We start from the raw sequence: 18,959 nt of genomic DNA on the forward strand, positions 1-18,959 counted from the left end.
AGCTGTATGAATAAAAACTTGTGTTTGTATGTTCCTGAATTCAATAAGGTCCAGATCAAAATCATCCGGGCTACACTTGTCCACTCCGTAGGCTATAAACACCTCCTCATCCTAAAATAATAATAAGATTTTATTAGAGCCTTCTGAAGAAATAATAACAAGATATTTATCTGTCTGTAGTTTAAGATCTCGCTAACCACTGAACTGAATTGACTCTCCTTTGCAATGGAGCTTCTTATTAGTCCATTAAATGTTTGTGTATACTTTTAGGGAAAGTATCTACTACTACCTAAACCCCTCCAAGAGAAATCGCCCCTAGAAAAAATTCATCAGAATGTCTGTCAGTAAATATGGAAAGATCTAGCTAACGGCAGGGCCAATATGACTTTCCTTTACAATGAATCTTCTTTAAGCACATGAAAGGTTTTATCTGTTTTTATGGGGGAGTACCCACGCCACAGAAAAAAATAACAAACTAATTGTTTAAATCATATAATATTAATGCAAACATTCAAATAATTCTTAAACCTAATGTTTCATTTCAACTTAAAATGTATCTAAACTTCTTTTTAAGTTTTAAACTCATATATTATTCATTAATTTGCGTAGGTAGTTACCTACTGAAATAGAAGTTAGGTGAAACTTTAAATTTTAATGAATTATGAAATAAGAAAAAGAAATACAGAATCCAAACTATAAAGATATAAAATGTATGCTAAATATTAATTTTTCGCAACATAAACACGTTCTCTCATTCGTTTGTTTAATAACTTTGTGTACTTGTATTTAAAACATTATTGGTTGGTCAAAACTAGCAACAACTGAGCAATTTTGTTGATCAATTGGGGTAGTACATTTATAGTCCTTTGTTTTATTCCATTGTTATATCCCCATTGAATTGTACTGGAAATCAATCATAATGCAACCCAAAGTTTTATAACAACATTCTCTCATTCCTTGACTTAAAATCTTTTGGTACTTTTAGAAAATGTTAGTGTGTTCAAACTAAAAGTGACCAAAATGATTTTTTTCAACCATTAAATTCAATCGATAAGAGGGTAATTTTGTTAATTAACTGGGGGTGTATATTAATATATTAACAATTGTCTTATCCCTTATGATCCCTGATATGGATAGGTGTAAAAGTTTGGGGGGTGAGAAGATGTTTATGCAAAACTTTTCAAGATTGAAGATTCAAGCAGGGATTTTAAGGGATAAGACAATGGGCGATAAACTGATAAAAATTCTGAATGATGGTTACATGTTTTGTAGATAAAAAGTTTGGGCAATTCACTTTCCCAAAGTTTTAGATCCAACGAATATGATCACGTTGCTATAGAACTTAGGGAACCTGTGTAGTATAAAGTCATGTCCACTCCCTTCCTGGAGAATCAAGTTTACTCCGGAGAAAAGGTTAAAATTACATTGATGCAAAAAGGTTGGCAAAAAAATACAAAGGATTAACAGCATCCATTAGAGCAAAGCACACCAATAAAAATAATAAAGAAATATAAAGAATAAAGAAAACAACTAGAAAAAATTAATATATAGAATACCTAGATGATCATAAATCAGAGGAATCGACTAAAAAACTTTCTGAAGCAAAAATTAAGAAATATAGCTACCCGCCGTAAAAATTATTACATAACTATAAACAACTAGAAATTTAGGTATTATGTTCGAGATAGACATTTCGAATTGATGAGTAGATTCGCTACTTTAAAAACTTAAAGTGAACTTCGGAAAACCTAATAGATAGGAAATCGGGCAGGGGTTAAGATTCAAGAATTTTATACCTATACAAAACTACAAAGCTTTATGGGCTAACCTATTGAAAACATAAGCTCATTTAATTATGTTATTCTGATGAAAAGGCAAATCATAAACTGGCAAGAAATTGAATAGAAAATATATACACATATTTAAGACTTGAGAAACAATAATAGTAGATCTAGATACCTACTTAGTAAAAGGGACCGATAAGAACACTACGAAGGAACAATCCGGCCATGATTAGACCGTATTCATCCTTATTTATACGTCAGCTATTAATAAGGATTAAGGCTTGTATTATTGTAATGAATCATAAGCTACTAAACAAAGCTGGGACGGATTTTTGTGTCTGATAGTCCATCTAAGGTTATAAATGTATTACTTGAGATATGGAACAAGATAAAAGGGAATGAATAAATGTTATTTTAGTTTCTATGCATGCAGGAATAGCATTCAAGCCCCAAGGGTGTATACAGGAATTATTAACAAGGGGAGGGAAAATGGGGCAGGAGGAAGGCAAGGGACTGTAAATAATACTGGTAGTTGTACCAGAAATATTATAAACACGTTGGCTTGAAACTTGAAGGACTTTTGATTCGTTGTACAAAATAGCAAAATTAAAACTTTTCAACCAATAACTTGAATATACCTACAGAAGTTGCAATTTTGTTTATTGTAATTGCTTACATCAGTTTATCGTCAATTGTCTTATCACTGAAGATTCCTATAAAAATTTAATCTAGGCCAACAGAAGGTATTTTGACAATCTGTAACTCTTGCCATACCGCTTTTAACAGGGAAAGCTGCAGACACGTGGCATGGTTTAGGCGGTTTTTTTTTTTTTTGGGGGGGGGGGGAATTATCCATTCTTTCTACGCCCTTGTAAATTTTGATTGCAGCAAGATTGTGCATTCAATGTTGTTCAAATGGAGAGAGAGAAAAAAAAGAGAGGTGGAAAGAGAGAGAGAAAGAGAGGGAGGAGAGAGAGAGGGGGAGGAGAAAGAGAGAGGGAGGAGAGAGAAAACAAGAGAAAGAGAGAGAGAGAAGAGGATGTATTCACCTAATCAATTTAACTACAACAAAACAAAATATATATTGTACAGATGAACGAATAGAAAAGTTAACCAGGATGGCAACATCCATGGGCAAAGAAGCACAAGAAAATCAATAATGGACAAACGGACAAAGTGTGCTATAGGGCAGAAGTGGTCACATAAACATAAAAAATCTTCAATATCAATATATAGTTGACTTTTGTAGTATGACCGACAAACCGGCAGATCCAGTAAGTTGTATAATTTTCTTTGGTAATAGGTATCTTAACATAATAAAACAGCAGTCTATCTTGAATAGCAGCTGAGGAAATCCAACTTTCCGCATACCATTACAGACAAAGTAAATTATAGAGTAGCTTCGCTACTAAAAAATCTGCGAGTTGGTTGCATTTTATATTTGTGTATAAAATATGTTGGGGGACCAATTAAGATAATTTCACGCAGCTAGATAAATTAGAAAAGTACAGGAGCAAACAAAAACAAACATTTAATATTTATACATACCAACAGTTTTAGGAAAAATAACATAGAATAAGGAGGAATAGAAATGAAAACCTCAAATATTTTAGGGGATATTGAAGAAAAGTTGCGCTTGCGCAATAAAAACATAATATAAAACTTGAATAGTACACATGTCAAGTTGGGACAAAACTGAAATAATCTTTTTAATGAAAATATATTGAAAAATATTAGATTTTTCCTCCAACTTTATGTCTCTACTGCATAGAAAATAAATTTATGTTTAACTAATATTGTTTACATTTCACCACTGTCAATGTACTTTATGACGCAACTTGCGTAATCACTCGATTACGAGATGTAAACGTAACTTGCGTATAGTTCTCAACAATAAATAAAATAATTAAAATACTTAAAAATATATAATTGGATATAAACATCTTTTACTCTCAGACCTTGAAAGAATTAAAAATCAGCTGCTAAGGATTTTTTGTAAACAAATTCACGCGCAACCCTAATACAAATGCCGTGATCATTATTTCTTAACCAAATATTTTTAAAGTCATTTTTTTATTAAATTCATGTTGAAATGAATTTTTGTTTAAAGTTTTGCTCATACTATAAGGTTTTAATCCATTGTGAATAGGACAAATATGGCTGGACGATTGGCTGTATGGCTTTTAGTATACTATTAAAAAAGGCATTTATTTTTCATATCATTTCTCGATAATATCTGAAATCATGTGATTTTACTACAAGCCTTGTAGCCATTTAGGGCTTTCAAAAGTTCCAATTTTATTTCAGGCTAGCCAGGCAGAATCTTCTACCTGGATTCTATTCTATACTTTATCTTCTTTGAAAAATAAAAAAGGTTTAACTAGGTTGTGTCTTCCAATAGTTTTGTCGCTCGATTTATTAGATTGAATCATATGTGACTATAAACAAAAATCTTCGTATGCTAGAATCTAAGTTTGACGGATTATTGAGTTTGACCATCTGGGTTAATAAATCTATTGAACTTAACTTTAAACCTATCTAAGAGTTAACATCTGATAGATTTTTTTTTCTAAATTACCATTAAAAAAATGACAGGGTGTCTATTTAATGTGTAGTTTTCTTAGTTACCTTTAAATCTATTAAAGAATTAACAGAGTATCCATCTAATGTGAAAATGTTTACCTTTAAATCTATCAAAGAATTGACGGGGTGTCCATCTAATGTGTAATTGTTTACCTTCAAATCTATCAAAAAGTGGACAGGGTGTCCATCTAATGTGTTAATATTTACCTTTAAATCTATTAAAGAGTTGACAGGGTGTCCATCTAATGTGTAAATTTTTCTGACAGCTCCTGTGTCGAGCTTGACTGTGTTGGTTAGATCTGCTAGCACCATGTCCAGAGACCGAGTATTCCTAAATAAACAAGAATATCAACATCCATAAGAAAAGCACAAAAAAAGAATAGATGTAAAAACGGACGTACAAGACCGACGGTCCAGGTAAGATGTATTCTCTAGAGAAATGGATATCTTCACATGAAAAATCGGCATTAAATTATTTAGCAGCCGTGAAAACCATATTATCCCATTGAAGACGAACGAAGTAGATTATAGAGTAGCTACATTATTAACATTTACTTCATTTAACGAATTGTTGATAAATCACATTTTTAATAGTATCAAGGTTTATTGTCTGTAGCTTAAGAATGCTTTAACAACTATGTCTAGAAAAATTAAATAAATTCTAAGATGAAGAAATTGATTTAAGTTGAGGACTAATGCAATTACTAAATCCATTTGCAACATAATTGTTTCCTTTCACTCAATCAATCAATAAAGAAAATAACCACTTAAGAAATTGGACATATGCAGAAAACAAAAAAACTTAAATATATTATTTTGATTGGTTTTTTGTATATTAAGCTTTTTTAATCTAATTGTGGCATTTTTAGAAATCTTAATTTTTATATTAAATATGATATGTGTTCCTTCTAATTTAATTTAAGTGACCATTGGACTGAAATCAAACAGGAACCCAAAGTTTAATAAACAAATTCTGTCATTCGTTGGCTTAAAAACTGTTGATAATTTTTATCAAACTTGATTGTTTATTAAAACCATAAGTATCCAAACAACCCACCGATAATCTTAAAATGCTTATGGGGTAATTTATCGTCCATTATCGTCCCTTAAGTTTTCATACTGGAATTTAAATTATTACTTTACCTGTTGTTTAATAGAACTCTGACAGCTTTCCGTGGTCTGGTTCCACTTCGCAACACTGTGATAATTCTAAAATAACAATTAATAATTAAAACTATGAAAAAAATTGTTTTACTTTTTTTTGGAAGATTATTTTGTGGCAAGGCATTCCAATCCCCTTGAAAAGATGAAAAAAAAACAAAAAAAAAATATGTGGATGGGGGGGGGGGGGGGGGGGTGAGAGAGTAAATGTAGAAATTAAGAGAACTGAAAACATTTTTTTTCCATTTTTCACCCCTCCTTGATGAAAAAAAAACTATGAAAATATGTGGGAGGGGGATAATATGAATAAAATAAAGAGTTCTGAAAATACCAACCTAACAAAAAATAAGCATTAACAAAAAAAAGTTTGTTTATGGTCCATACGCGATATGAGGGAAACCGCCTATATATAATATATATACCATATAATTCGGGCCTCTTGATACAAAATTGAATTTGTGCACAGAGTAAAGAGAAGAATAATAACAAGGATGACAACATCTATAAGTAGCGAAGCAAAAGGTCATGGATGGATAAACGGACAAAGCGAGTTATAGAGTCGATGCGCTGTGGTAATGAAAAGAAAGAATAAGGAGGATATGATAAAACAACATAAAAGCACGAAACCTTTATTTACACACCCCACCCAAAGGCGTGTTAGGTTAGAAAAAACCCCCCGCAGAAACGGTTTACACAGGATGTACTGGGACCTTATGGTGGTTTCAGAACATGCTTTCCCTAAATTGAGTTAGTACCTTCCCATAGTAGAAAATTTTAAAATTACTTTTGGTGATCAAATATTACTTTTATTTTTAGACTACCTTCACCTAACCTGCTTTATTGTCTTATTTTGTCTTTCATGTTTATCATGCAAATTCCCTGACATTGCAGTTGAAATGTCAGATATTGGAGCTTTCTAAAAAGGTCTCTAACATTTTTCTAGCTCTAATACTTTTTTAGATATCTTATTTCAAAGTATTGCTGTAAAATCATCTTTTATACAGCAAAAAGTTGAAATATGAAATTAGTTATTTTAGAGAAAATTACAAGTATCTTCATGTAAATCTTTCTAATATTGCTCCAAATTGACCAAATTGGACAGTTAAGGTGCCTAAAACTATCTACTTTCAATGGATAATCCAAATACATAGTTTTTAAGACTATATAAGCCAATAGGAGCATGCTGAAATGATTTTTAAAAATGATAAAGGAAACAAAATATTTCCTATTTTTTAAAATAAATTGAAATTTAATCCACTTTAGAAAGGATTTTAAGGTAAGTTATGGTGTATAAAGTTGTCACTTTGTAATTAGAAAGCCAATAAAACACAATCATCTGATATTTTGAACCAATAGAAACATATCTTATGAAAAATAGACATAAACATTGAAAAAAAACCAAAAATTGGTTAGAATTTTAATCATTTCCAAGCAGGTTACAAATGTAATCTACTAATTCTAGTAATTTTTTATAAGAATAGTTGATTGGCTTTTTTGATTTTTTATAACCTTATGAAACAAAATTAGTTTTTGCCATCTTAACTAAAAAAAACATAGTAATTAAAAGACTTTTATGGATGATCTCACATATAATAAAAGAAACAATTTATTCTTAGGCCACATTTTTTTGTTGATAAACACTATTAGGTACTCTAAACTAGTGCTGAGGTTTTTAAAAATAATAAATCATAATTAATTATGAGTTTCTTGTACCTTAATACTCCTTTTACATTATTAAAAATGCCTTAATAGTGATTTTTAATTAAAATTAAATTACATTTGTTTCTTTGATATTTCATTTTAGCCTTCTCCTGTTGACTTATAAAGTCTCAAAAAGTGTGTATTTGGATTGTCCATTGAATGTAGATAGTTTTAGGCACCTTAACTGTCCAATTTGGTCAATTTGGAGCAAAATTATAGTGATTTATATGAAGATACATGTAATTTACTTTAAAATAACTAATTTTATATTTCAACTTTTTGCTGTGTAAAAGATGATTTTACAGCAATACTTTGAAATAAGATATCTAAAAAAGTATTAGAGCTAGAAAAATGTTAGAGACCTTTTTAGAAAGCTCCAATATCTGTCATTTCAACTGCAATGTCAGCGAATTTGCATGATAAACATGAAAGACAAAATAAGACAATAAAGCAGGTTAGGTTAATTAGTTAATTATTAGTCTAAAAATAAAAGTAATATTTAATCACCAAAAGTAATTTTAAAATTTTCAACTATGGGAAGGTACTAACTCAATTTAGGGAAAGCATGTTCTGAAACCACCATAAGGTCCCAGTACATCCTGTGTAAACCGTTTCTGCGGGGGGTTTTTTCTAACCTAACACGCCTTCGGGTGGGGTGTGTTTATAATTTAATTAATTTATCTTTTGTAGCATGACCGACAGACATAATGAAATAAGTTGTAGATGCTCATTGTTCTCATCCAAAAACTAGCCGTGAAAATCACATCTCATCAAAATCGTTACTGGCTGACAGACGGAATGTCGGCCAAAGATGGCTATAAAGCAGCTTCGCAAACAGGTAATAATATTTGCAACATGAAAAGAATAATACAAACAATACATACAGAACTTTTTATCTTATTGCAGTACATTTTTTTATAGAAAATCATAAATATCCTAGTTTTTAATTGTAGGCCATAACGCTAACAAAAGAGGATTGACTCGTTTATGTCATAATGTATATAGGAAATATATATACATACAGGGTTGGGCAAATAAGACCGGACAAATTCTATCTTCTAAACAAATGAACATAAAATCGTCAATTTTAAAGATTTTATTGAATTTTAAAAACTGGCAAGCAAAATAGGTATATGACTATTAGATTATTCAATAAAATCGCCGCCAGCCTTAATTACCGCCTCTACACGCCTCCTCAACCGCCGGCAGATCCAGGTCAAAATGTACCTGTCCAAGCTGGCGTAGTTCTCCTTGGTAGTGGCAATGAGGTAGGTCTTTGTGGTATGGGCACGTCTATTAATGCATGCTTCAAAGTAGCCCTAGGCCCAAAAGTCCATTGAATTAAGATCGGGCTGCTGGGAGGCCACATTTCCTTAGGAACGTGAGTAACCGCAGGATCAAAATTCGCCCAACTTTCAAGCTACCCTTAGACACGGAGGCTCTTATTTGGACCACAGTTGAGCTAGAACGACGTTCCTTACCTTTTTAGAAATGGCATGAAGTTTGCTAGGGTTGTCAGCGCAACCCATAGTCTAAAATGAATTTAAAATTCAATATGGGTTCTTAAAGTCAAGAACCGAGAAATTTTCACGTTTTTTGACGTTTTTTACATCTTAAAATCTGCCCCGGTTTACTTTGCTGGAGTACTACGGCCAAGCCGTTTCAGATAGAGAGCTCTAGTCTTTTCTAGTGTCTTACTTATGTACCTAACAGTATCCCCAGCAATTTGCATAACTCTACCTCACCTACAGATGGGCTGAGGTCAGATTGAGTGGGCCATAGTCGAGAATCCAGATTAAAGCACCGGCGCATTTGGAATCTGCCTTGTTGAACATATGCGCGGCCAGCTTGTTGTACACGTCCATCTACGTCCAAAGATTTTTTTTTGCTAAAAGGTCATTACCTAAGCTTTTTATAGTGTGGTCAAACGTCCTGATTGGTCAAGTGGTTTTGGCGCTATGGCCGTTTAAAGTTTGTCCGGTCTTATTTGCCCCACCTTGTATGTGGATTTTTCGTCAATTTAGCTCGCGAATATGGACCTCATTTATTGGTCAGTTCGTTCATCTAAAAGGAGGTGGAGAGTATTAGGTTTTAAGGGGGTGGTGGATCGTTATTTTAGTTAGAAAAAAGTTTCACTTTCTTAGAGCACATGATAATCTGGTGTAAAATCCAAAAAATAATAAATACATTATTATATATAGTTGTTATAAAGTAACAGGTTTTTTTTATTTTGTTAAATGTACATGACTTAAATGAATTATTACCTTTGCTGCGCTATTAAACATAATTGTCCTTGTTGTTCTTTAGTTAATGTTCATGTTGGTTAGAAGGTATTTTAAGCAATAGCCTCAAGCACCCAGTTTATTAATTAACTGTTAAATTTTGTTCAAACAGTGAGAAACTTTTTATCAGGGCTCGGCAGCCGCAGTCGCTACTTACTACTTAAAGCCAAGGACGCAATTAGTTAAAATTTGGACTACTTTAGAAAAATAAAGCTGCAGCCGCCAAAATAGCCAACCCCACCTACGGCAATCTTTACAAGGTATTTAAAGGGATAAGACAATGGCCAATAAATTGATGTACATTCTTAAAAATAACAAAAAAATATTCCTTCTTTAGATTACAATATGTGGTCGAAACGTATAGACACTCAACTTAATGAAACAACCAATACAAATCCAATAAAAGTTCTAAAGTTGTTGGGCCAGCGAATAAACAATCGTTATTACAAAACTTTGGGGACTTGTGTAATAAACAGCCTATATCCCCTCCCTCCCTGATCCTTACGACATGTTTTTTTAGTTGAGCCGACTTTTTCCCAATTATCAGCAGCCTCAAACAAGTCGCAGCTTAGTTGTCCTAAAATGCGCAGCGACCGAGCCCAGATTTTAATAGCAATAAGAACAACTTTTTCTTCACCACTCAACAATCTTTTTATGATAATCATTTGGAAGTTTGTTTATAAGTTTGTTGAGTAAATATTTACTTGGATGCACTTTGCTCAATATAAAATATCTGTTAAATAAACTACAAGCTATAAAGGAAAAAGTGTAGAGTGAAGAATTTAGTTTTCCAGTATGGCTACGAAATCTAATATTATCCGCTATATTACAATCAGTTCTAAGTCAATCTGAAAAATCATGTATCGTATCGTATTATATTCAGTTTTCTATAAATATAAGAATGTACAATCATAAGATTTAAACCAGTTTTGTTAGCCCATGCCTTCGGCATCTTGGGGCAAAAAAACTGGTTTTAATATTATGAGTGTACATTTTTATTTTCGCGAAAAACTGTTCATAATACGATGCGATAAATGACTATTATCCAGAAGATATATTGGCTTTTTATCATTAAAAAATATTTATATCTTATTTCACCAGATGTCCGTTTATGTTTCTTTTCAACCTAATATGTTTTTAAACAAGGATGAAAATATCCATACAAACGAAGATCAACAAATCAGACAGTGAGACAATCGAACAAGCAAATTATCAAAAAGTTCTGTGTACATTGCCTCAGAACTTAATGGACATCTCAACACTATGCTTCTCTTATTACATTATGACTAAACGTCATAAGAATCAGTATCCCAATAATCAAGGAAATAAGGTAATTAAATCAAACAAGGCATCATGTTTAAAATTAAAATGGACATTTAGTTTACGTAGTTAATGCTCTTTTAAAATTGTACCTGTTTGTCACAGGAATTATCATGCAAAGTTTATAGTCGATAGTACGTTTCTAACATGCCTATATCAACGAAAAGAGCCATCCTTAACGAACGGACCAACCTTAAATATGTCAATCTTCGCTTTTAAAACTAATACGTGTTGATATTAATGATGCACCATATTTTTTAAGAGAAGCTTTTCTATAATTAGGGTCAGACCGTCTGGGACAGTTAGCTCTTTTCGATAATTTAAACAGGTTAGAATTGTCCTATCGATTTAAAACTTTGCATAATAATTCCTATATCAAGCGTAGCAACTCTAATCGTTACCAGATAGGCCGTACGTCCATTTAAAGCTTGATAATTATTTTTATGTTTGTTTGTCCTGCCGTTTCAGAGCTTCACTTTTATGTATGATGTAATGCTTGTTAATATATAGAAACTATGAGAGTTTCCTGACTAAAAAGTTGTAAGGATATTGGTCTTTTTCACGTCACCAAGTACTGAGTATATAAAAGTAATGCAGTAAAAAAATGCAAGGAAAGCATTGGATCTTTTCGATGCAAAATCACAATGGAACAAAAGAAATTAAATATGGTCTAAGATTTTTTTTGTCTAACCAATAAATTGAGAAATAAAGTAAATGAATTGTACTTTATACACATCAAGGGTAGTATTTAGGCTATTTAAAATGGAGAAACAACCATCATTTAGATATTAATAGGTACGAAAAATTAAAGTTAAATGGAATTGAAAATACATTTACCCTAAATTCCATCAATATTTGATGCCTATGTGAAAGGGGGAGTCAGAAATATATTTGCAGTCTGACATAAATCATAGGAAAACCTTGGATACTTTATGGAATACTAATACACACATTTCTATATTTTATAGTTATTCGATATATAGATAGTAGTTAGAGATATATCCTTACTTTATGTGGATTTTCACACAAAGCGCCTTATGAGCACTCCACTCCCCCCTTTTATTTCTAAAAAAAATAAAAAGAATGGGAGGGGGGCCAGGGGGGGGGGAAGTTCCAACAAACGAAGAACTGACAACCACGCTTATTTTCAATTTATTACAAAATAAGGGGTAGGGGGGTTATCAGATTAAAATTATTGGTTGACAAATTTGGTCATGAATAGTTTGAAGCCAACCACTCACACTTTAATAAAAGTACAAAAAGTTTTAGAGCCAACGAATAAGAAAACGTTGTTATAAAACTTTTGGTACTAGCATAATTTACAGTAAAATGTCCTCTACTTTCCATTATAAAAAACTTTTCTATCACATAATTTTTAAAGTGAAAGTACTACAAAAAAAGTTATAATATCAAATTACAATGATTAATTTGAGAAACGGTTCATTTAGTACCTAGGTTAAACTAAAAATAAAATCAATGCAAGGATTATCTTTTTAATAGCGAAGCTACTCTATAACTCTTTGTTTGTCCGCCTGTCCGACCATCCTAAGGGGGCAATATAATACAGATAAACAGCTGTTATTTTTATTATTGAGCATCTTGAAGTATAAAAAATCCTTGCGGTTTGAATATTTTTGGACGGTTTTTAACACCTTTTTTTCTTTAATAATGGTGTTGAGATATCTTTGGTGTTTTTTGTGTCTTAAGATAAATAAGAACAAAAACTTTTCTTGGTTTGTTTTTTCTCCTTTTGTGGGTAATGGAATAAAATTCAATTTCCAGTGATCCTGTTTTATGAGAGCCTTACCTTGGTTTTATGTAAACTTTGGGTTCATTATCCGATCCCGTTGACTTTGTCTGTCCAAAGCTCTTCGAGTGTCCCGCCATCCGGAAGTTATCCCGCCGGTAGGTCGTGCTCCCGCCATTCGTTGAGCCGCCGCCGTTGCGCATACCCAGGTAGTAGGTCTCCCGTTTTACGCGGTTCCAGGTGTGATCCTCTTCAGCTGAAAAAAGGTTGTCATAAAAAAAATAATAGCAATATTTCTCTTAAAATTAACAAAAATTGAATTTACTCTAAACTTTTTATTTGCGTTTTTAGGAAATTTAAGTTTTCTTTTAGACAATAGGAAAGACAAACAAACATCTTTCTACTTTGCATATGTAAAGCTCAGCATCAATATAAACATTTAGACTGACTCTGTTTTGAGAGGCTAGAAACAAGAATCTAAAGGTATAAGACAGTGGCCGATAAATTAATAAACATCCTCCATAATGATATACAAAACTACCCCTACTGTAAATTACAATAAGTGGTTAAAACGTTAGGACACTCAAATAAATGAACCAACCAATCAAAACTGAATAAGAGTCCCAAAGGTCCCAAAGTAAAAGAATAGGAAAAAATTACTATTTGACTTTGAGGACTAGTGTAATAAACAGCCCAATGTCCTCTCCCTCCCTGGGCTAGAGATAATTGTAAGCCAATGTAAACAAACCACCTTTCTATACCCCCCCCCCCCCAAAGCATTGATTTCAAACATATATTGCATAACTGCACTGCTGTCACCGATTAAGGGATAAGATAATGAACGATAAAATTATCAAATTTTCCAGCACATTCTAATTTTTTTATGGAAATTTAGGCCTGCTGGTTTGAACCAACCAATCAAGATATTATATGTAAAACTATCTGAAGTTTATAATCCTGAATAATTTGGGTACCAGTATAATTTACAATGCAGTGCCCCTTCCCTACCTTGAAAAGTCTATTTAAAATCTTTTTTTTCACTGCACTTTAACCCTTTATGCCTGTGCGCATCCTAACTTTGAAACCATGTCTGTATCATGCTCATACAATGAAGCAAACAAAATAAAAACAGGCAATATATGGTTTAAGAAGTTTTCCGCGGATTTGAATAGGAAAAAATCAAAGTATAAATTCTTTATTAGGTACTTAAGTAAACTTGTTAAAAAACAGCATTTACATTATTTTTAAATGCTGTTTTCAATAGAATATAATCTGACATGGGGGATGCAAATATTAAGCTAAATGAAGATGGTAGCAAAGTTTCAGTCCATTAAAATGCAGGGAGGTAGGGGACAATGACAGTTTAATTAATCTAAAAATCTTTTAAGGACCTATAAGAATCTTTATTGTAAAGGATAAGATACCGTGTTTATAGAGATCTTTTGGGATATGACAATAGACAATACATTAATGTACATCCCCAATGATGATACACAGAATTGCCCCTTCTATAGATCGCAATTAGTGGTTGAAACGTTTGGACACTCAACTTAATGAACATATATTAATCAAAATTCAATATAGGCAAATTCAATGTAATCAAACTTTGGGGATTAGTATAAAGAGCCCATTGTCCCTTTCCTTCCAGAGAAACTAGACTGTAGCTGGTCAGGTAGGGCCTGTATTATGTATATAGGAATTAGGCAAAGAATATTATTGAATTATACAAACTTTTAACTATATCAGAGTTCATCAAACCCCAGGATAAAGAAATATGTTAATAAAGTTTTTCGTATTCATTCGAATCCGGTGGATAGGAACCGGTTCTCATCCATACGAAAAAACTATGTCTAGCATCGTATTATATCCAACTTTCTACGAATATAAAAATGTACAATCATAAGATTAAGGCCAGTTTTTTCAGCCCGTGCCTTCGGCATCTCGGGGTTAAAAAACTAGTTTTAATCTTATAATTGTACATTCTATATCCGCGGAAAGCCGTTTATAATACGATGAAAGAAATAACTATTCTCGTATTTATTCGAATCCGGTGAATAGGAACCGGTTCTCATCCATACGAAAAAACTATGTCTAGCATCATATTATATCCAACTTTCTACGAATATAAAAATGTACAATCATAAGATTAAAACAAGTTTTTTTAGCCGGTGCCATCGACCACTCGAGGCTAAAAAAACTGGTTTTAATCTTATAATTGTATATTCTATATCCGCGGAAAGCTGTTTATAATACGATGCGAGAAATAACTATCATTACTTTCAGGGAGGAAGGGGTCAGTGGACAGTTATTTTCACTAGTACCCAAAGTTTTATGATCATGTATTCTTAAATAAAATCTTTGGAGAATTTCACTTGTTTTAAATTTTGATTGGTTGAACCATAACGTTAAGTGTCCAAATGTTTCAATCAGCAGAAGAGGTAATATGTTTTATCATTAATGGGGATGTACATCATTTTGTCATCCATTGTTTATCCCTTAGGTAAAAGTCCCTGATTTATCCTAAATTAGCTTTTTTTCTCAGCTATTTTGGGGGGTTAGTTAGCTTCTGAAAATAGACTCAAACATGACTCGGACTATAATATAAATTTCACAAAATAACGGCGCAACTTTTTCATTTACAAAAGATCACATAGACATACAGAAAGACGTTTTTTACTTTTATTCTTAATAGAATTAATAATAATTTTAATTTTGTTAAAAAAAATTATCACTGGGTTTATATCATCTTGAAAAAATTGGATGATTACTCAAATGTGAAAATAGATTTCTTAAAATTTTGTCTGACAATAAAATTTAGACAATCTCACAAATCAAACTGATGATGTCTTAACAATTAATTAGTCATTCAAAAACTTTAAAAGAATACAAATGATAAACTATAAAATAGTTTATTATATAACAAATGATAATATACTTTACATTCTAAAAGTAAAATCTTAGTATTAAATTATTAACATAGAGTGATCAACACAGTTTAATTTAACATGTTATTTTTATTTGATAAGTCCAATACACAGTGTTTTATGTTAAAAACAATCTTCATGGAAATTTAAAATCAAAATGCCAATACCAATCAATTTTTTCGCAACCCATTTAGAAGATTAATTTAATTTCCTTCAATTTTAGATTTATTTTTAATATTTTTTGGTTGATAATTATTGAATTTGCCCTGTGTTATAATTTATTGTTAAAAATTTGTCTAGTAAATCCAGAGAAGGAAGGGGATATTGACCTGTTAATTTTACTGGTACCCAAAGTTTTGCTAACACTTAACTCTGTGAAACAGGGACGTGCAGAAGGGGGGTGTATTTTGTTCATCACCAATGATAATAAACATAAAATGAATTGTTAATTATACTGGTACCCAAAGTTTTGATAACACTTGACTCATTGATTAAATTTTTGGGTCAGAAGAAGGGTGTTTTCAACTCCCAGTCAAAATTAAGGGGGTGGATTTTGTTCATCACCATTGATAACAAATATGCATTTATCTTACATTGTGCCATCCCTAATATCCCTGGTTAAACCTAATTAAGGTGTGATACAAAAATGTAGTCTCCACCTACACAAACAAAAAAAGAAACTGCTCTACTCGCTAGGACAAGGATATATGTGAGATAAAGCGTAGAGATTTGAGCTTAGTATATTGATTTTAGATAATTTGAAAATATTTAGAAATCATAACTTTAATATTATGAAACATAATTAATTTATTAAGTAGTAATGATTTTTATGTCTGAAGCTATAGATTTCGACCAACAAATTTTAAGTAACCCAATTCAAAAATGGGATCATAAAAGATACCCCTTGATTTAGGTACTGAACGATTAAAAGCAATAAAAAAAATTTTTAAGAGAAAAATTTAACACTCTATTATAAAAATCTATTGTAAAAACAATAGGAAATCAGACAAAAAAAATTCACTTTATTGTAATATTTTTTGAGATTTTTCATTTATGAGAGTAGATAAATAAGTGTTTGTAGACTTATTTTTGATGAATAAATAATGCTTTTTTTGTGTGTTTGTTTTATCCCATTAATCATTTAGCTTGTGTTAGCAAACAATGACTCACGGAATGCAGGGATCCTTAGGGATATTGCAATGGACAGTAAAATAATGTACATCCCCAAAGATGATAATAAATACAATTACCCCATTCTAGGGATTTAGATTAATGACTGAAAAGTTTGGATACTATACTGGTAAACAGAACAAACCAATAAAGATTAATTAAAAGTACCCAAACTTTTGAAGCAAACAAATGAGAAAAGAGTATAAGTATCAGGTCCAATATCCCCTCCCTCCCTGCCTGCAATACATGTATACAATATAAAATATGTACATATATTATTATATGCTGGCCTTAATCCGAGATTTGTCTCAAAATTGTAACAAATATGGTTTTGCTCCAGACAAAATATTCTAAAATTAACTTTGTCCTGCTATCCAAGTTTGTCCCAAAAGCATTGCATTGTAAAACCTTTTTTAAAAAGGCATAATAAAGATTAGACATAGACAAGGAATAAACAATTGTAATATTAGCAATGCTTCTTGAAATATTTTTGTTCTTGTTTTAACCCATTGAAAATGAGAATAATCTCAATAATATCAGGAATCTTAAGGGATATTCCCGATTATGATAAACATAATTACCCTTTCACCAGATTAACATTATTGGTGGAAATGTTCGGAAACTAAAGATTTTCACTACCCAACCAAGAATGAATAAAAGTACCCAAAGTTTTAAAACTAACTATTAAGAGAACGTCTTTATAAAACTTTGGGTACCAGTGTAATTTACTGTCATATGTCCCCTCCCTTCCTGAAAAAGACATACAATTTACACACAACCAAACATAAAATTTTATACACACCAACCCAAACAATTGAAATTATTTCTCTGCAATTGAATATAAAGTAAATATGGAACGTGATTTAGAATGAAATGACAATAAATGATACCCCCCCTTGTTTATTTGTTTGTTTATTCAACTTTCCCTTTTAGAGAACTTTTTTTCTTTGCTTTCCTTTTCTTGTGGAATTAGCAGGGATCTTAAGGGATAAGACAATGATAAAAAAATTGATGTACATTTTACACTTTCACTTCTGATTAACAAGATGATCAAAATTTGTTTGGTAAATTTTAAGTTTGTATCAGGGATGGGTGGGGTTCATTGGACTCTAAATTACGAAGGTACCCAAAGTTTTTATTCAAACGAAACTTTGGGTACTTTAGCTGAATTTTGATTGCTTGGATGTGACAAACTAGTAGTGTTGACACTTTTCAACCAATAATTTTAATGTATATAAAGGATAGTTTTGTTTATAATTACTGGGTAATGGGTATGTATATCAATTTCTAATCTATTGTCTTATCCCTAAGAACCCTGGTATGTACCAGCCAATGAAGATTTAATAAAATTCCCAAAGCTTTTATGCAAATGAATGAAAGAACTTTTAAAACTTTGGGTACCAGTATAATTTCCAGTCCAATGACTCCTCCCTATTTTGGTATTATTAGAAAATGAGTCTCGAAAATGAAAAATTTAACAATGGATTTTTCCTTCCTATTTTAGAAATGAATTAGATGCCCTTAATTTCCACTCTTGAAACAAACAATTCCTTAATAGACAAAACTAGGATAATAAAATTCGTAAAAGTAAAGATGAATAAATAAATGATGTAAACAACGTTCATTTTCAAGATATATAACAATAATTTATTGTAAGTTTGTTGAATCTAATTTGGAAGGTTTGTAATCAATAAGACGATTCTTAAATGACCATTTCTTTTATCCGCCCTATCCATTACAGACGAATTTGGACAGACACATTCTTAACGTAGAAGCTACCCTGAAAAGGAAAACCATATCGGTTCAGTAGTTAGCGAGATCCTTCGGTAAACAAAAAAAGACAGACAGAGAAAAACACAGATCCCGTTGCTATAATCTAAGGATAAAATCCCACCAAGTTGTAAAAGGAAAACAATAGAAGGACAGATAACAATGTGATTGTCAGAGAAGATGCTTCTGTCTTTAATAGAAGCTGAGTAAATCCTAAAAAAAATCCCCTAAAATAATCGATTACCATTGCATTTTACACATCTATCTTTGATGGCACCGAGACAATCTGATAGACGGACGTACAAATTAGTTCTGGAGAAGTGTCGCTACAAAAAAAAATCCAATGAATGAATTCCTTCTATTTATAGATTTCTAGACCTAAAATAGATAATGCATGGTTCCTTTCAAGAATAAAAAGGATCAAATAATAATTTTTTTATGATTTCTAATAAAATCGAATAAATAATGACTATTGACAGATTAAAAACTTGATTAGGTACCTAGTAATCTAATAAAT

General features: G+C 31.6%; 1 protein-coding gene across 1 annotated transcript in view; it reads right to left on the bottom strand.

Annotated features, from left to right (window-relative positions):
* LOC145312112 (serine/threonine-protein kinase DCLK1) overlaps positions 1-18,959 on the bottom strand; it is a 37,450-nt gene that overhangs the window by 12,708 nt on the left and 5,783 nt on the right. Inside the window, exons 7-10 of the mRNA XM_080151256.1 lie at positions 12,639-12,834; positions 5,511-5,576; positions 4,575-4,698; positions 35-111 (exon numbers count right to left, since the gene is read on the bottom strand). Coding sequence (XP_080007382.1) covers positions 35-111; positions 4,575-4,698; positions 5,511-5,576; positions 12,639-12,834 — 463 coding nt within the window. The remainder of the gene's footprint in view (positions 1-34; positions 112-4,574; positions 4,699-5,510; positions 5,577-12,638; positions 12,835-18,959) is intronic.

Source organism: Acartia tonsa, chromosome 2 (assembly GCF_053477335.1).
Source record: "Acartia tonsa isolate MP-2025a chromosome 2, ASM5347733v1, whole genome shotgun sequence".
NCBI lineage: Eukaryota > Metazoa > Arthropoda > Copepoda > Calanoida > Acartiidae > Acartia > Acartia tonsa.